The 19638-nt window shown below is 40.8% G+C and overlaps 1 protein-coding gene and 1 non-coding gene across 3 annotated transcripts; both read left to right on the top strand.

Annotated features, from left to right (window-relative positions):
* Positions 1-218: 218 nt before the first annotated feature.
* LOC120572711 (P2Y purinoceptor 3) lies at positions 219-19253 on the top strand. Of its 2 annotated transcripts, XM_039822085.1 has the most exons (4): positions 219-324; positions 440-541; positions 15544-15980; positions 16189-19253. In XM_039822085.1, the coding sequence occupies exons 2-4, from the start codon at positions 470-472 to the stop codon at positions 16859-16861; spliced, it is 1182 nt and encodes a 393-aa protein (XP_039678019.1). In that variant the 5' UTR covers positions 219-324; positions 440-469; the 3' UTR covers positions 16862-19253. The 2 variants fall into 2 exon arrangements, with proteins under 2 accessions (XP_039678019.1, XP_039678028.1); XM_039822094.1 differs by lacking the exons at positions 219-324; positions 440-541 and adding an exon at positions 9663-9908.
* trnaa-agc lies at positions 8909-8981 on the top strand. Its single transcript has one exon. It is a non-coding gene; the product is annotated as a tRNA-Ala (tRNA).
* Positions 19254-19638: the final 385 nt, after the last annotated feature.

Here is a 19638-nt window from a genome sequence, read left to right on the forward strand (position 1 = left end):
AACTGTTGAGATAAGCTATTTCTAGTACACCTGCCAGCAATCATCAAAAAACAAGTGGTGACTGTTTTAAAAAGTATTGCCTAAGCAGGTTAAAAAATAACTGCATAAAATAAAAGCTCATAGACATTCATTCTGAATCATTCCCTTTGCCCTGGTTATGTGGGAGACTCGTTGCGCATGCGTGGCCCCTGTGTAGCGCGCGCCGTCGTGCAGCAGCAGCAGCAGCAGCAACAGCAGCAGTAGCCACAAGAGTGGCAACGGTGTGTGAAGTGTGTGCGCTGCGCAACCGAAGTCACAGCAGGCAGGTCCGGAGACAGAGAAGCGGTGAGTTTAAACCACACTTTTACTCGGTGTTTGTTGAATAAAAACAGCTTCATAGTTATTATTTTTATTGTTTCCGCGACGTTTTTCCCTCCACGCTGAACTTGTCTTGTTGCAGGGGAGAGGAAAGAAGCAGGACGAGTCTTGCATGCTACCATGGAGTCGCCAACTTGTTGATGTTGCCACTTCATTTTTGTTGTTGTTGTTGCTGTCATTCAGGGTAAGTTGTATTTGTTTACAGTTTATAGTCCCTTTTCTCACTTAGAAACGAAAAATATCAAGCTAAGGCATTTGAATCAAACAAATGACAACTTCATATTCCCATTGGGGCTTATACCTGTCTTTTTTTTTTTTTTAATAGTTTTATAGTTTTGTGGTGACATCTGACTCATCTATTATTTAAGTATAAGCCTACTACAGCCAGGTAATGTTTTGGAAACTTACACTGAACGGAATGAACCAGATACACTAAAGACAATTAGGTACTGAAATAAATCAATGAAATGTCCCAAAAACCCAGCAAATGTAAAGTTTCTCTTATGGTGGAGGAAGATTTGTCTCTTGTATTTGCTGTAAATCAGATTCGTTGCATTCCTTCCCTGTTTTCTCCACGGTGTTTTTAATCCACACAACACTCTAAATCTGGGAAATTAAAGAAACAACCCAATAGGGCTGGGCAGTATATCGATATTATATCGATATCGTGATATGAGATTAGATATCGTCTTAGATTTTGGATATCCTCGTGGTGTCTTTTCCTGGTTTTAAAGGCTGCATTACAGCAAAGTTATGTACTTTTCTGAATTTACCAGACTGCAGACTCCAGACTAGCTGTTCCATTATTTGCCTTTTCCCCACTTAGACATTATGTCCACATTACTGATGATTATTCATCTAAAATCTAAGTGTGAACATATTTTGTTAAAGCCCCAATTCTCAACCCTAGAATATCGCCGCAATATCGTTATCGAGGTATTTGGTCAAATAGTAAACAAGACATGTTGTGGTTTGCGTCAGTATTTTAATTTTTTTTTTACTGTGCACATACTATTCCAGGTGTAAATATTTGTGACAGCATCTATGCGAAACTTGCAGAACAGATAGTGTGAGGTTTTGCAGAGGCATCACAATGAAAATTAAGCCAAAAGATAATTGTAATTATTGAGCCCAAAGTCTCAAACCAAAACAAACCATAAAATCATGCTGGGAAACTTCCACTCTTCCCATGAATTTGGTTATCATTTTTTTTTCTCAGTTTGAGAAGAACATTAATTTTTGATAGGAAAATTAAAATAATGTCTTGTTTGCAGAAGTTTGTTAATATTCACAAATCTTGACTTGACAAATATGTTTTAGACTTTTTATGTTACATTGAATTAGGGATGATCAAAGGGATGAAAAACTAGCCATCCCAGTTTCCAGAGGCAAAAGTGATGTCTTCAAATGTCGTGAATTGTTCGATCAGCAGTCTAAAACCTCTAAATGTGCAGTTTACTGTCACATAAGACCAACAAAAAAACAGCAAATCCTCATAATTGAGAAGTGGGAAATTGGTCAATTCTGTTGCATTATTGCTTGAAATATTACATTTCCAATTTTCCTGTTATTTCAACATGGCATCATGACTTTGCGTAAACATACACGCCACTTTCCTAAAGCCAAGTGGCATGTTATCTGTACGCATTTTGAGCGCGTGTATGTCTTTGCTGTATACAGCGGATGTAAACATACACACCACGTGGCGTCGCTGTACTATTGCGAGATAAACGTCACGTGTGTAAAAATAAAAAATAAAAATAAAAAGGTTGGGTTTAGGAAAGAAACATTGGGGAACTCTTAAAAAAAAAATTAATAATAATAAAAAAAACAGCTGAAAAACACCACATGATCCCAGCTCTCCTGGGTGTAAGTCCTGTGTTTTACCCATGCGTTATCCCAACCAACCTCCCTCTGTGGACTTACGTCTCTTCATACTACTCGCTATGGCGAAAATTCACACGTAATGTAGGTCAATGGTGGCCGAACGGCCTTGATAAACACGCTAAAAAGCGATTATGCGTCTTGATAACACGTCAAAATGGCATACGAATTGGCGTGTCATACGTACGCCACTTTATGAGATCAGTCTGGTTATTTGGATATTTGTTTCAGTTGCACATAATTTCGTCTCTTCAGTCGTTACATCATCTCTGCTGTTGATGACACCAGTGGAAAAATACAGATGAAAGAGTTTTGCAATAAACTCATAAAGCACATTTTTATACGTCACACTGTTTTCTCAATACTTTCTTTAGCAGCAAGGGAAAAAAGTTTTGAATTCCAGTCAAAACAAGTTGTCACATCACAGACGTAATAACCAGGAATCATTTAGATGGGCCGTCTTGTGTGAAGACCTGGCACACTCGCCATGAAGCTTTGGCATGGTGATTGTGATTTTTAGTAAAGATTCCTTTCTGCCAGGCAATGGTCAGGCTTCTGGAGGTATTTTGTTTGTCTGACTGGGAAGAGACTAATATAACACTGGTTTAGAGACACACAGACAGAGATAGAGAGATGATAGAGGGGTAGAGAGAGGGAAAACAGCCAATGTTGTTTATAGGACAAAGTTAAGTGTGCAGTATTATCTCCCTAAGTATATATGGCAGCCATCCAATACATGCCAGCCAAATGGGGGCGGTGATGGTGCAGTGGATATGACACATACCTTTGGTGGGGGAGAGCTGGGTTCGATTCCCACTGCGATACATCAACCAATGTGTTCCTGAGCAAGACACTTCACCCCTAGTTTCTCCAGAGGCATGTGACCTCTGATATATATATATATATATATATATATATATATATATATATATATATATATATATATATAGCAATTGTAAGTCACTTTGGATAAAAAGTGTGAGCTAACATGTAATGTAAAATGTCTACTTAAATTTGTCAATTTAATACAAATTAGCCAAGATAAAATCTGACTTCTTCGGTCTGAGTAGCATTTAGAAAGACCAGAGTTTATGTTAAAAAAAGACACTGTATAATTATCCATGATTGTCAGAAATGCATTGGGGAATCAGTCAGTAAAGACATTTCTTTTCTTTTTGTCCTGTCTCCTGTACTTTATGCTTTACTGACTCTGCTTTTACCAGAGCTGCATTCACATTCCTTCTACACCACAAACCCATGACAACAGTCACCACAGGGCACCGGCTAACTGCTACTTGCCACTCTGGTAAGCTTTTTGTCTCACCAGAGGTGTGCATCAAGCTGTTACAGCTTGCAGCAGCCTATGTTTGGAAAAACATGTTTATCTATCAACATTAAAAGGAACCAATAATGATTACCATCCAAGAGCAAAAACAAGTGCCTGGGCAGCAACACAAGTTGAAAATATTTGTGCATTATCAACAAGACCTTATTATCAGCAGTGTCAAGGACAGAAATGAGAGACATGAAATTAGACTGGACATTGGTGTGTGTGTGTGTGTGTGTGTGTGTGTGTTTCTTTCTTACCAGTGATTTCGGTCAGACTATTGGACATCTCCTAAATCGTTCAGCGATTCAAATACACTTGATGTTGTGCTTATTGATGGCAAAACAGAAACAATTTACATGGTCAGAGTAGGGCTGGGACAGTTACCGCATTACCGCAATACCGCGGTCACGTGACGCCTACCGCGGGTCATCACTGCAAAAAAAAACATTGGCCTGCACATGTGTGCGAGTTGTGTCTAACGACGTGGATTCATTGATTCTAATGACATGGACTGTGTCTGATGACATTGTGTCTTACACGGATTCAAGGTTTTCTAAACAAAACTTAATCATCAAAAGATGGAGCAAATCCGACCTTTCGCAAGTTGGGGAGCGCAATGTTCCATGACACATAATAACATTCCATTCGCGTTGACTATTAGGCCTATATGCGAGAGTACCTGTGTAATGTCTTGTATCGGAGAAATGTCTTTGCCTTTCCTACCATGTATTAAGGAAAGGCAAAGACATTTCTCCGTTCTCAGCTGAGGTAGACACATGAATTAACAAGCTGCAGTGTTTACCATTGCACATTAGCTTAGCAGCTAGCGGCATTTCCTTCTGTTTATAGCTTCATCCCGATAAAACGGCACGGTTGAATTTCAGCCTGTATGCACGTTTCGTAGCCTAAAACAGAGTGGCTTTTATTGGTAGAGAGAGCAACAAGTTAGCAAACTGCTTAGTCGGCCTCTCTGCTCTCCGTCTGCTCAGCTGCTAGACGGGCTGCACTCGGCATTGTCAGCAAACTATTTTATTTATATTTTACTTTATTGACCTAAGAGCTTTCTGAACTGTCTGTGGAATGGATCAACAGAGATGAGAGAAACCATTGTGGCCCTAAATGACAGCAAAACTCAGTTAAGACTCTCACATTGAGCTGAAATGGAAACACTGGGCTGCAATCTTTTTATACAGTCTATGGCTTCAACATATGTTGTAAGGTTTAAGCCAGTGTTTTTTCGGTGGTGACGCCATTCACTTTACTGGCAGTATTGACAATAGATAAAGCCACCGTGTCTTGAGAAGCTTTAGCTAACTTGTTGTTTTATTGTTCACTTTTAACTCACTTTACATCAACTTTGCTAACTCTTTTTCCTCTCTCGTTTCCTCACAGCGGCACTCATACGCTACTCTCCGTTACCGCTCGCTCTCCTTGCGCCAACACACCCACACGGGCACTGACGTCACTCACTTAAGGCACCCTGCCATTCTCGCTCTAACTTACGCTACTCTCGTAAGGGGGTTGTCGTCTACCGCAATACCGTGGTAGGAAACAATCCATACCGTCCCAGCCCTAGGTCAGAGCTTTGTTGGAGACATTAAGAGTAGGGAAGTTGTTCTCCCACAACAGATTAGCCTAAAGCAATTTCGTTAATATAGATTAATTCAACTTAACTTGTACGTACAGTTGTAACATTGGCATGTACAACATAGGGGTTGTTTTTTAAGAAGCCACAGATGCAATAAAAAAATGTTGGTAAGTCGCTTACAAGTTGTAGCCTACAGCTGTGGTTGATCTCATCCGCTCTTATCGCCATTATTCTGTCACATTTTTTCATTAAAGTAGTTGGGATGCTAGCTATCTATGCAGGAAGATGACATCCTCCATCTTAATCCTGCCTACTAAACTCTGATTGGTCGTTTGCTTCTCCGAACAAATCTGAGATGTGAATGGCGATTCAGAAATGTGGAACCAGGCTAACAAAATTACCTCTGTGTTGACTGAAAATTATTTCAGCAGAATGGATACATTATTAGCTAGCTATTGCGCTGTTAGAGCAGTGTTTCTCAACGGGGGTGGTACAGCCCCCCAGGGGGCGTTCAGAGGATGACGGGGGGGGGGGCACTGGAAGCAATGTTGTGGAAAGGGGGTGTTGAGGTGCCTTTGGGAGGCATTTGTTTTAAGGCGAGTTTACACCAAAGGTTCACAACAATACGAGTTTACACTTTAAACTACTTGCAAAAACCAGTGGTCTGCAACATTAAAACCTGCCAGTTTACGCCACTGCGACTGGACAAGACGGTGGATCCTAACTCTTCTTCTCTTTAGGGTTTCTTTAGGCTTTGTGTGGTGCAGCTCCGTGCTGCCTTCATGGGAACGTCAGAGTATCATGTTATATAAACTCGGTACTGCAGCGTTATGATTCAGTCTTGTTGTGAACTTTATAGACTATATTAAACGTTCAAATCATTTATCTTTAATAAGTCTATGAACAAAGCTGTCGAACATTTTTCATTCAATGATATGATTTTTTGATGATTTTTGATAACAATAGTAACAACAAATAATAGGGCTAATAACAAAAATAATAATTATCATAACAAAAATAGGACCTAATGATTAATATTCAGGGCAATTACCTACATCTTATTTGATTGGGGGGGCGGTAAGGGACCTGGATAATGGATAAGGGGCGCTGGTCCCAAAAAGGTTGAGAACCACTGTGTTGGAGCAAAGCAAAACAAATTGCCCCCAATCTCCCCACCACCCGGACCAGAAAATAGCTAACCTGAACACCGTGTCAGGCTGAATGAAGTGCTAGAAGGATCCTAGAAGGTTGCAGTGCCAGATGCCCTATTGTTTTATTGTTTCATCAGAGCTGCATTCACTCCCCCCCCAGTGTTGGGCAACGCCTTGATAAGAGTCACAAGGCCAGCCTGAACTGCTGTCTCAGTCTTTACACGCCTAATGAAATCCTCTGTCCAAATCCTTACAGCAACAAGCATCAACACGTTTTGGTCTACAAGTTATGACAAATTTTTAACAGCGGAGCGCTGTGTATTGCCTTGTGTGTGTGTGATCCATTTTACTTTAGACGCTCCTGTCCATCCGTACGTTTTCAATGGAATAGAAGTAACTGGCTATTGGTGTGGGTCTGCCAGAAGGAGATTCCTGCAAAAGCCATTCTAGCCATGCAAATATTGTCCATATTTGTACCTAAAACTTCTTCTGTGGAAATCAATGGAAATGCAAAATGTTTCAGAGAAGACCACAAAAGGGGAGGTTTAGTTGAAATGTTTGGGTTGTTTGCTTCTTATTTGAGAGACAGCCAGTGCTCTCTGAGGAGAGTTTGATAGTTGTTTATGAGGACCATTGACTGATTGCAGTTGGGTCATCTGCTACAAGCAGTACTTTTATGCTCCTGTGTGTGTGTGTGTGTGTGTGTGTGTGTGTGTGTGTGCGTGTTGAACACCAGCCTTCCTGATCACCCATGTGTCTATTTATGGTGCAGCTGATTGGTTTCAAATGTCTCCCGTGTACTGGCCACAGTGCCTGTCCTCACGATTGAACGACTCGTATTAGCCTGCAACGTATCAGCCAAGATGATAGGTGTTTTTTCCTAATTAAAGGAGAACTCCGGGCAATTTTTACGTTAATCTTGATCGCTATATGTATATGAGTACTGTCGATAGCAAAAAAACAAGCCAAATCGGTGCTAGCAACACGGAGCTGCTGCAGCTAATGCCGAGAGCTCCCACTCAGCTAAAACGGCAGTTATGGGGGCATAAGATAAAGAGTGTCTTTGTGCCTCTTAACAGACACAAAATGCAATTAAAATGCCTGTGCAACATGAACAGGGCCCTTACATGACAACAAGATGCGTTTAGCAACTTAGCCATTGTTTAAATTCACCTACCCTCTTAGCTGCTAGCTGCCGTCTGGGATGAGGTGAGTGTTCGTCAGCCAGGCTCGGTAATAATCACTACGCAGTTCCATGTGTATTTGTAGCATATATATCCATTTTGTGTGCTGTCGTTGGTGAATATGAGTCTCTGCAGTGGCGAATTGTGTGGTAGTTTCCTTAGCCAGGCTAGCAGCCCCGAGCGGGCATCCTTCTACTTCCTTCCCGCCTCCCTCGCCTGCCGACAACAATCCACAGGCGCCCGCTGGTCTGGTGGATGTCCTCTAGAGGACAGTTCATGCTTTCACGGCGAAATATTGAAGTTTATTCCCCCCTCAAAAATAGGTAATTGAGCACTGTAGTGGTTATGATCATATCAGAGACTATGTAACTGTGCTGATGTGTGCATGTATGTTTTGTACATGCACACATATTATGTCTTTGTCATAATATGACACAAGCGTTGTCTTTTCCTGGTTTGAAAAGCCTGCATTACAGTAAAGTGATGTCATTTTCTGAAGTTACCAGACTGTTGTAGCTGTTCTATTATTTGCCTTTACCTGCTTAGTCATTATATGCACGTTGCTTATCTATCAAAAATCTCATTGTGTTAATATTTTGTGAAACCACCAATTGTCAACCCTACAATATCACCGCAATATCGATATTAAGGTATTTGGTCAACATTTTTTTGATATTTTATTTTATCCATATTGCCGAGCTCTAATTGCCTTTATTTTTTGCCTTATATTGCTTAGATTCTGTACTTTTTAGCGCTGATATTTGTTTTCACTTATCTCATTTGCGCCTTATTTTATTCTTTGTAAATATGTGTAGAGTCCTTAATACAGTGCACAATTTGAACCTGACACAATAGCAATTTCTTTGTGCTTGCATAATGACAATAAAGTTATTCTTCTATGTTCAGCTGCTAGTTACTAGCTGTGTCCGTCTGTTGTTTAGTGCTGGAAATATCGCGTTTAGTGCATTAATCAGGGCTTGTTGTTTGAATGTTGAAATACTCTTTTGACTCATATTACCTTAACCAGGGTTCAAAAGTCCTGACGGTACCAAATCCACATGCTGAATAATCATTCAAACTTTATGCGTGGTATTTGATATACAACCCCTGTCACGGTTATGTTTGATATGTTAATCTCCTATATTTGTCCTGAGTTGCAGTCACATTCTTGAAATCGTGGTTTATAAATAATCTTACGTAACCTTCAGCTCTTAGCTTTTGGCAGGCCTGAGGGCAGAGTATGCAGCAACCTGTCTCTCTTGTCAAAGCATGTGTAAAAGAGGGGGAGAGAGAAATAGAGAGTGTAGACTGAGGCAGCGTCACTGTCGCTGACTGGTAACATTACTTGTGTGGGCAGGACTGGGGGTGTGTACTGCTATATTAAATGTCATTGGGTGGCTCTGTATAATGTGCAGGGGAATTAGCTCAAATGGTAGAGCGCTCGCTTAGCATGCGAGAGGTAGCGGGATCGATGCCCGCATTCTCCAACAAGCTTTTCAGCCATGGACGAATACAGTACAATGCTTTTAAGGATAAGCTGATTTTTACAGATGATCAGATGTACCAGTAAATGCAGCATGGAAGAACGGTGTTACCTTTGACCACATTACTTAATGAATGGCTATATTTATTGTCAGGCAGTGTAGGTGATCTTTGATCTGCTCATCGTAATATTTACAGAAGTACTGTACACCATGTTTGAGCATTTACAGCAATTTTCTTTCTCAGACAAGTGGCAATTGTTGGCCACTACAAGAGCTCCACTTTATCCAAGAAACAGTTTAAGTCCCAACCCCATTAATAAGGGGAAAAATTCCACTAATTAACCCTGACAAGGCACACATGTGAAGTGAAAACCATTTCAGGTGACTACCTCATGAAGCTCATTGAGAGAACACCAAGGGTTTGCAGCGCTATCAAAAAAGCAAAGGGTGGCTACTTTGAGGAATCTAAAATATAAGACACGTTTTCAGTTATTTCACCCTTTTTTGTTAAGTACATAATTCCATGTGTTCATTCATAGTTATATATATATATATATATATATATATATATATATATATATATATATATATATATATATATGTATGTATATATGTGTGTGTGTGTGTGTGTGTGTGTGTGTGTGTGTGTGTGTGTGTGTGTGTATATATGAAATGGATTTATTCTAAACTGAGAATAAAAACTATTGCATTATAATTACCACAACATCACATGATTTTCTTCTAAAGGGGGTGTAACTGTAACAGCTTTCAGATGTCTTGTTACAGAGCATGTCTGTTTTCCCACAGTTTCAGGAAACCTACCCAAAACACTACAACTATGTGGTCAGAAAAAGCCGCACTGGTTCATAGAGCAAAAGTAGACGACTCCTTCACACCCATAATGACCTAGTCAAATGAATTCCTGCAAAGGTTGGTGAGCAATGTTTTTAATTAGTATTTGCTGTTATCGTCGCGATGGAGTAAACATGTGGCTTGAAATGACTTTGTTTCACACAACTTTCATTTTGATGTTTAGGGAATCTCGCCAAAAACGAGAACCTCTACACTTGTGATCCTTTGTGTCATTTAATATTCTTTGCCTTATTTTTAGAAGAGCAATATTTCTTTATACTTATACATCAATAGACATACCATTTTTCCCCCTGTGGGTTTGTGGTGTGGTGTGGGTCTGTCTGTCTATGTTTACTGTTGTGCTTTAATGTGTGTATCTATTATACTGCTATTAAACTAAGATCAATGGCGATTAGGAAATGGATACGGCCTGGAGAGTAGCTGTGAGCAATCACTTCACCAGAAGCCATCAGATCAGAGACACACACAGGCACACACACACACACACACACACACACACACACACACACACACACACACACACACACACACACACGCACACACACACAGTGCAAATATGACTACTTAATTCAATTTTTCAATTCAATTTTTATTTGTAGTATCAATTCATAACAAGAGTCATCTCAAGATACTTTACAGATAGAGTAGGTCTAGACCACACTCTATAATTCCCAAAGACCCAAGAATTCCAGTAATTCCCCAAGAGCAAGCATTCAGTGCGACACGTGCAAGAGCAAACTCCTCGCGAAGAAACCTCGGACAGACCCAGGCTCTTGGTAGGCGGTGTCTGACGGTGCCGGTTTGGGGTGTGATGAACAGTGGCAATAATAGTCACAATAAAGATAATGGATCAGTGACTAGAAATAGTAGTTGTAGTAGTTCATGGCATAGCAGGGCACTGCAGGGTATAGCAGGGCGTCACAGGACGTAGCAGAGCACTGCAGGGCGTCACAGGATGTAGCAGAGCACTGCAGGGCGTCACAGGATGTAGCAGAGCACTGCAGGGCGTAGCAGGGGGTAGCAGAGCACTGCAGGGCGTCACAGGACTTAGCAGAACACTGCAGGGCGTAGTAGGACGCAGCAGGACGTAGCAGGGCACTGCAGAGCGTAGCAGGTGTAAAAGGGCATAGCAGGGCGCGCAGCAGGACCACGGCGACAGGCTGCAACCATGACTTTGGTGCCACCCTAGTCCAAGGAAGACTCCAGGGAATAAGCTCCCCAGAGCTAGGTTAGTAACAAGCATTTCTGAAACATGGAAGCACACAGATGGAAAGAGAGAGGAGAGAGAAGCTCAGTGTGTCAAAGGAAGTCCCCCGGCAGTCTAAAACTATAACAGCATAATTAAGAGAGACAGGGTAAGGAGAGGAGCCTGGTCGGCCTAGAACTTAAGAGGCCTGTAATTACGGTTTGGCTCTAGAGTTGGAAACATGACCATATCAAACACACATACTTACACAGCCTGTATTTCAGGACCACAGACATATACAGAGTCATCATTAAAGCCACACAACGTAATACATTTCTCTTATTGAAAGTGAAAGGTTAATCTGGGGTGTATATCTGTTTTTGTCCAGTGAATATTTCTATTTTATCCCATCCATCCATCCATCCATCCATCCATCCATCATCATCCGCTTATCCGGGGTCGGGTCGGGGGGGCAACAGCTCCCTCAGGGGACCCCAAACTTCCCTTTCCTGTGCCACATTAACCAGCTCTGACTGGGGAATCCCTAGGCGTTCCACTCGCCAATAAGACCCCAAGGTAGTGGGGGTAAGAACTCATTCCCTACCTGGAGTAGGCACTCCATCGGTTTCCTGCTGAGAACTATGGCCTCAGATTTAGAGGTGCTGACCCTCATTCCAGCCGCTTCACACTTCCGATCCAGTGAGTGCTGAAGGTCACGGACCTATGATGCCATCATAGGTTGTTCCACGACCAGGACGGAATCCGCATTGTTCCTCTTCAATCTGTGGTTCGACTATCGGCCGAACAATTACGAACTACACTGTTTAAACCCCATTAGGGATTAATCATAAAAGCCAGTGATCAAATACGGCTCATCAACTGCACTCATTCATATCAATCTGAACAAAGTTTTTAATTGCATGCTTTTATAACACGTTTTGAACAGATAAGATATCTCAGGAAGGGGTTTACATTTCTGTTTGACTGTTTTCCCTTATTAATTTAAAAAGAAATTGACACTGAACAGTTCATTAATTCTTGTGAACAATATCTTCCTCCAGTGATATATGATGATCTGCACCACAGTGGCAGTCCTAATGAGGGGCAGATATTCAATATGGGAATCAGAGCTGTGCGTGTTTCAGTTGGCAGATCTCATCTGTTATTCCTGCTTTGCTTTGTAGATCAATGATTTGCTTGCTAGGGCTTGTAGTATCCAGAATGAGTTTGTTTTCTCTCTTTTTTCCCCTCCTCTGTATTGTAGGAAACGTTATAGTGTAATACTACACAAAGGAGACCTGCCAGTGACCTGTTTAGTTTTTTTTAAGTAAATAACACGTTTGGTTTCATGTTGTTGCTCACTTTTTGACACTAACTGCATATGCATTGCCAACATTATGAATTCCAACAACCACAAAGTGACAAAGGAGGCACCATCACCTTGGCTGCCCATGTGAAAAGTTACAGTATGGATTGCAGTTTTAATATCAAAGTCAGACAAAAAGTGTTCATTATATATAAACCTTATCCCTGGAGGTTAGGCTGACTAAAGGCAGGCCTAAACACAAGCGCTGACCATAAGTGAGATGGCCCGATACCATTTTTTGCTTCCCGATACCGATTCTGATACCTGAACTTGCGTATTGGCCGATACCGAGTACCGATCCGATACCAGTGTGTCATATATTTTATTATGTTTTAACAATTGTATACTACCTGCATGGATGTGATATTATTTCTATCTTTGATGTCTGTCTGGCTCAGGTTAAACATGAACAAATACAAACAATGAATGCACAGGAACTTTCTTTTATTATCCAGTTTGACAGTCAGTTATAATGGAAAAAGAACATAAATAAACTACTTTAACGTAGATTTTCTTTAGGGCTTTATTACGTGGTAACCGATACCAGCGTTTTAGGCAGTATCGGAACATCTCTAACCATAAAAGGCACCTTCAGTCCAACCGAGGGGATTGACAGTGTGATTTACGGAGTTAATCAGACATCACTTTCTAAAGTGCAGTGTTTTCAGAAAGCTTAGTGATTGGAGTGACGTCACTGGGCTTTAAGATAGCTGAGAAATTGGTCTCAAGGCCTTTCTTGAGACGGGCTAGTCGACAAATCAAAAAAATCTGAATTACACTGTCAATGAGTCATCAGCGAATAAAGCCGACTGCAGTGCAGACCTTTGTTACTCCTCTGTGCCTGCTCATTGGTTCAGTGTTGTAGGGTCTGCTGGCACTTTACTCCCTCCTCCTCTCCTTCAAATTACTTTTCCAGGAATTATGAAATCATGCGTCACTGTTGCTCAAAACAAACCGTCACCTACACATGGCAGTTAACTTAAAACAACTTCTTAAAGACTCACACTTTTTTTTTTTAAACACACAAATACAGTTTTAAGCAGTTTAGCAAAACACTGCCCATGTACGCTAACACACACATAGCTAGTTGCGAAATGCAGTGAGTCACAGTCTGACGAGGCTTTAGAGGAAGTGGCTTAAGACATTCACTAACTCGCCCACATGCTGCCATGAAGGAAATGGATATGATTGATGTTGGTGGTGGGAGCAGTAATTAAGATAAGTTGATTAATCTCTGAGTATAACAGCCTCTTCCAGACAGTGTGAGTTGTGAGTGGGAGACCACCAGACAGTCTGCAGTGGTTTTCATTTCAAAACTTGCAGCTTTCCGGCTTCCACAGTTCTAAAGCGATACAAGGATTCAATTATTATAATCTAATGGACTGGTTGGCTAGGCCATAATTTATTTATTTGGCAGTATTATCTAGTAATTTAGCACTACTAGTACTCCTACTATTTACATAGTGACCACGTTGTAACAACGAGCACCGGTGTGACGTAATTAACACTGCCGCAGAGGTATTCATTTCCTAACAGGCTTTTAGTTGCTTGACGGTTATGAAGTAACGTTAAAACATAGATCTAATTAGGGGAGTTATTTTGCTGGTGGTAACGTTATTAGTGTTATAAGTTAGTAAACTTACACAATTTGAGTGAGGATGTTCCTGTAGGATATCCGCTCGTGCTCATGGAGGGAAGTGAAGAAGAGTTCAGTTATGACGTTAATATATCCAGCATGTTTCCATCAGAAACACACACACGGTGAAATACACTTAGTGGAGGGATTCATTTCCAAATAGGCATTTTGTCCTGCTGCAGAAGACATACTTGAGCCGTGAAGCCCCGAACCCCCGCCCCCGCTGCTGCACACAGCAGTCGCTTGGATTTTTACATGTTTCTCCCCCCCAACCTTTACTGTGCACTCGCTAATTGTTATTCACAGTTTATTAATATTGAATGTGTCACGTGTCCAACCTTCACCAAATTTGACAGGTGTGCAAGTATAGGATGATTATTTATCAAAAATCTCATTGTGTAGATATTTTGCGAGCACCAATTGTCAACCCTACAATATCGCCGCAATATCGATATTGAGGTATTTGGTCAAAAATATTGTGATATTTGATTTTCTCCATATCGCCCAGCTCTTTTGGGTACCAAGCAATGCACCCGCAAAGCTGTCAAGTACACAAGATGAACGGTTCTCTAGATATTCGAATGACAGAAATCCGGAAGGTGAACATACACACTCACACACAGACAGATATTCCTTCCGTTAGACCTTCTGTAGTTAGATATAGTATATAGAATAACTTTAAGAGGTCTGGGTAGATAAAAAAAAAATCTTTAAAATGAGTACTACTTTAACTACATTTGATTGCTACTGCTTAATGTACTTTCATTTCAGTAAAATAATTATTGTAGGAAAAGTCCAGTGTTGACGGGGCTCAAGGCGACTGCTTTCCTGTGACGCTGCAGACGTTGATGGCATAAATCAAACAAACAGTAATCTCTTGTGCCCTCTGGTGGAGACTTTCTCTCTCTGTCTGTGTACTGTCTGAATACAGTCATCACACAGGCACGGAAAAACTAAAAAAATACATATTTTGAATGCATACACAAGCATGTAAAATACATAGATACACACATACACACAGTGTGTCAAGTTCATGCTACATCTGGTTTACCTATTTGTTGGCTTTATGATTTGATTTGACTGGAATTTAAAAGCCCAACCACGAACAGCATCTTGCTTCAGCTAAATGCCCTGTATACATTACACGTGTGCTGCATTACTTCCTCCAATGTAACAATGTTGATCTGTATTGTCCATTTTTATATAAACATATAAAAATATAACTTAATGTCAATGTTAAATAAACAACAAAAAATATAACTTATCCTTTTTTTAAATTTGTTTTAGGGTTAGTGTGTGCTTTGTACGGTGTGTGCTTTAACATCCACACACATTTTATTTTGAGTGGGAATTTCTCCTGTTATGTAATTTAACTCTGCCAATATCACATTTGTTTGTGCATATACACATAATCACTCTTGTTTTGTTTTTTTTGTCAGTTAAAATATTGACATCATTGTCAAAGTAAACAACCCCCTCATGACTCTCGCTGTGTCTCCTCCAGGATGCGAAGATGCCACATTCTGTCAACTCCTTCTCGACTGACACTCTCATCTCGAAAACCTTCCCTTTGGACTTCTTCTCTACCAACGCATGGCCTACAGAGCCATACGCAGAAGATGGCTTCCTCGCTGGCGTCAGCAACACCAGTGGGTTGGGCGGCCCTCGCTGCACCTATAAGGAAGACTTTAAGCGTATTTTACTCCCCGCTGTGTACACTTTTGTCTTCTTGCTCGGCCTTCCTCTCAATTCTGCTGTCATACTAAAGATATGGAGGACTCGGCCCAATCTGTCCAAAAACAACATATATATGCTCAACTTGGCCATCGCCGACTTTCTATATGTGATGTCCCTTCCCTTGCTCATCTACAACTACGGCAGTCATGACTACTGGCCCTTTGGGGAGTTTGCCTGTAAATTGGTCAGGTTTCAGTTCTACAGGTGAGATATTTGACTGAATACTGGCTAATTATCTCTATAGATGTATACAACTGTGTGTTAAAAGCATTCGATATTTATTTTGACTTTTTTGTAACTTTCCAGTTAAATAAGAACACTTTTGGTCTTTCTCACAACACAGTACAGAAGAAGCCAGCCTAATGAGATTTGACTCAACAGTATTTCCTTTTTCCTGTTTTCCTGGTTTTAGTAATCTGCATGGCAGCATCCTCTTCCTCACCTGCATCAGTGTGCAGCGCTACGTGGGCATTTGCCATCCTATGGCGATGTGGCACAAGCAAGGTGGTCGCAGGTTGACGTGGTATATCTGTGGAGGGGTGTGGCTGGTCGTGGTGGCCCTGTGCGCGCCAACATTTCACTTTGCTGCGACAGGAGTCCAGCGAAACAACACGGTGTGTTATGATTTAAGTACACCACAGAATTCAGTGGACTATTATCCTTACGGCATAGGTCTGACCTGCCTCGGCTTCTTGTTGCCTTTCATTGGGGTTATGGTGTGCTACTGTCGGATGGCCCAGATCCTCTGCCGCCCATTCTCCTACGAGGGTGTCTCCATGACGACTGGGGAGAAACGGGACAAGGCGGTACGGATGATTATTGTGGTGGCGGTGGTGTTCTGCATAAGCTTCCTGCCGTTTCACCTCACCAAGACCATGTACCTGGTGGTGCGTACTCTGCCTGATGCACCCTGTGAGACCAGAAACTTGTTCTCAATCATCTATAAAAGCACCAGGCCGTTTGCCAGCATGAACAGCTTTCTGGACCCGATTCTGTTCTACTTCACCCAGCCACGCTACCGCCGGAGCACCAGAAGGTTTATGCGCAAAGTCACCACCCTCAGGGACAAGGGCACCAGTGTGTGAGCCAAACAATGTTCTGCAACAGTGTTATATTAAAGCCTTGTTGCTTTGCCACTGGTGGATCCTAGGAGGCTGCAAAGTGTATTGGCTGCCGAGTTTCCTCACGCACGTTCTAATGTTAAGTCCTTTAAGCTTTTACCTCGTACTCACTGCAACAAAGAACCATACCTTCCTAAGAGGGTCTTTAAATTTAAATTTAGAGGTACTGGCATATCAAGAAGACTTCTGAAATGCAAAATGAAGGTTGTAATCTTGTCATGTGAAAGGTAAACATAGACTGAGAAAACTAGGAGGAAATGTTCTCAGTTTCTCTGGGGAATTCAGGCATTTGGGACACTTCTCATTGAGATTCCAGAATACATCTTGTCTTTATTTCATTATTATTGTGGCTGAGGAGTGCTGTACATGTACTATACCGTCAGCAGACAAGGGCATTCACATCCTGCATTGTCGCCGTTATCTGTGAAATGTTTACTTTCAGTCTCTGCTGTGAACTGGGTAGTAAAGGAGAAACTTTTTTATTATTTTTTGTAAATAATAATTTTGGTTTCACACTGTGAACTGCAGTTTAATCTATATAGATGTAATGATAATATGCTAACATGACAAAATAATGAGGAGTTTCTTCTACTTTAGCAGGCCTCTGCCGTTTATATAGAACTAAAGGTAAAAGATGGTGAGATATGTGTGATGTGGAGGTGGAAAGATCAATACATTTATTCTTTGCGATAAAATCAAATATGGCACAAAGCCATGTGAAATTCTCAAAGCGATTATAAATGTTTATGACTGCATGTTGAAATTGCATTTGTATACGCACTTTTATATAAATATTTCTGCTGTTCCCTACAATCAGAGATAAACTGATGCCAACAAAACCTAAATATCCAGCTTGTACCACACTAAAATAGGCCATCAGTCTTTAGTTTTCTCCACATGTTCTTTAAATTCTCGAGTGAACAAAGAAAATCCATTCAAATGTATGTGCTACTGTTAATACGTTTAAGAATGGTTATCAGATGCATTAGATGCTTAGAGGACTTCAGGGCAGGGTCTACATTAAGGCTCAACCCTGTGGTTACTGATCAAAGAAGTCAATTCTGCTGCTGGAAATTAGGTGTTTTGACAGAACAAATAGTGAATAATAGGGAATAGAGACATTTATGACAATGCGCTCTACTTTTAAAGAGTAATGTCGATTTAATAGGATTATGTTCCCCAGATCTCTGAAGGGTAAATCCAGACAGCTAGCTAGACTATCTGTCGAATCTGAGTTTTCTGTTGCACGACTAAAACAACCTTTGAATGTACACATGTTCCACCAAAACAAGTTCCTTCCCGAGGCTCTTTTGCAGAGGCTCCGTGGCTCCGCCTACGACGATTGTGACTGGTTTAATGACGTGCCAATAAACCAGAGCACGTTTTTCTCCCATTAAACTCATGCTGGAGGCGTTAAGTTTGGCTGAACCTTCAAAGTAAACAAAGCTATTTTGGACACCCAAATATCTCAGCGCAGACAAAATGTGTTATGTGTTTACTTTCTCTATGGCCTTGGCAGGGTGAGCAGCACTGTGTTGTCATACAGCTGCTACGTCCCCCTCCTTCCATGGAGACACAGTTGAAGTACCCCTCTGCCTGGAAAGGATATGTTGGACACTGACCTGAGTGAGACTCGGGGTACCACTGTCTCAACTTACAAAGCATGAGTTTGTAAGCTGGAAATTCCACCTCAACTAAAGTAATCTGTTATTCCGATTTTTTTAAACATTTAATTTACCATCAAGCTTTCAATTGCTCTGACGCCACTGTGAAGGTAATGTTCATGCATTTTAAATGCAGGGAGCATTTTGACCACAATATGAGGTCATGTGCTTAAAAATGTTGTTTTTTTTAAACTTAACTTAAACTTAATGTTAATTTGTGTGTGTTCAGCATGCATAGTGATTAAGGTAGTACTGTAATATACTGTATGTTGGGCTCCAGGCTTCAGCACAAAGTGAATGCACATGTTTTGTTGTTTATATGTCTGTTTGGTTGAATATTTGCAATGTCTAATTATTTTTTGCCACATCTGTCTGAAGTGTGTGTGTGTGTGTGTGTGTGTGATCAGTTTAGAGCGCTTAAGAAGTATGCACTGTGCCAACATATTTGTGTCAATCAGTATTATTTAGAAGAGTTCTTATTTTTTTTAAATAAAATATTGCACCACAGCGTAATATCAGGAATAGAATTTTAATTTTGTAACATAAATAATTATGTTGATGACAAAGTAACATGTATGTGTTTTCCTTTTCTTTTTTACGCAGCGCCCTTGCGTGGCTTTCTTGTGTAAATGTTTTGGATGTTGTCAAAACGTAACTGAAAACAACCATTAAAATAAAACTCACACAGCCTATCATGAATCTCTTCTGCTACCTTCTTCGTTCAGTGAAAAGTAATTTTCTGATGAATGTACATTGTGATCATCTTTTTCACAACACAACGTGAACTTTTGCACTCCACTAACACAATTTCACCTGGCAGCCTGTGTTACAGATTTCCATGGAATTTATCGGGCAGAATGCATATCCCAAAACTCTTGAATCGGAGCTTCCAAACTGAATAAGTAGGGGAATTACTTTGACGCAGTTCTATATGTTTAATGTGTTCCATTTGTGTAAGGAGTTTAGCAAAAGGCCATCATCTACCACCACAGTGACCTGACATTTAACAGGTCAGACTGTGGAGGGCGCTGCAGTCAGCAGCTATACTCATCTTCTGAGGGAACGGAACACAGAATT

The sequence above is a fragment of the Perca fluviatilis genome, chromosome 2, assembly GCF_010015445.1.
Source record: "Perca fluviatilis chromosome 2, GENO_Pfluv_1.0, whole genome shotgun sequence".
NCBI lineage: Eukaryota > Metazoa > Chordata > Actinopteri > Perciformes > Percidae > Perca > Perca fluviatilis.

Coding starts and splice junctions, on each gene's coding strand:
- LOC120572711 (XM_039822085.1), top strand. CDS start 470: ATGCTACCATGGAGTCGCCAACTTGTTGATGTTGCCACTTCATTTTTG. Junction 542..15,543: donor TGTTGTTGCTGTCATTCAGG/GTAAGTTGTATT, acceptor TGTCTCCTCCAG/GATGCGAAGATGCCACATTC. Junction 15,981..16,188: donor GTCAGGTTTCAGTTCTACAG/GTGAGATATTTG, acceptor TCCTGGTTTTAG/TAATCTGCATGGCAGCATCC.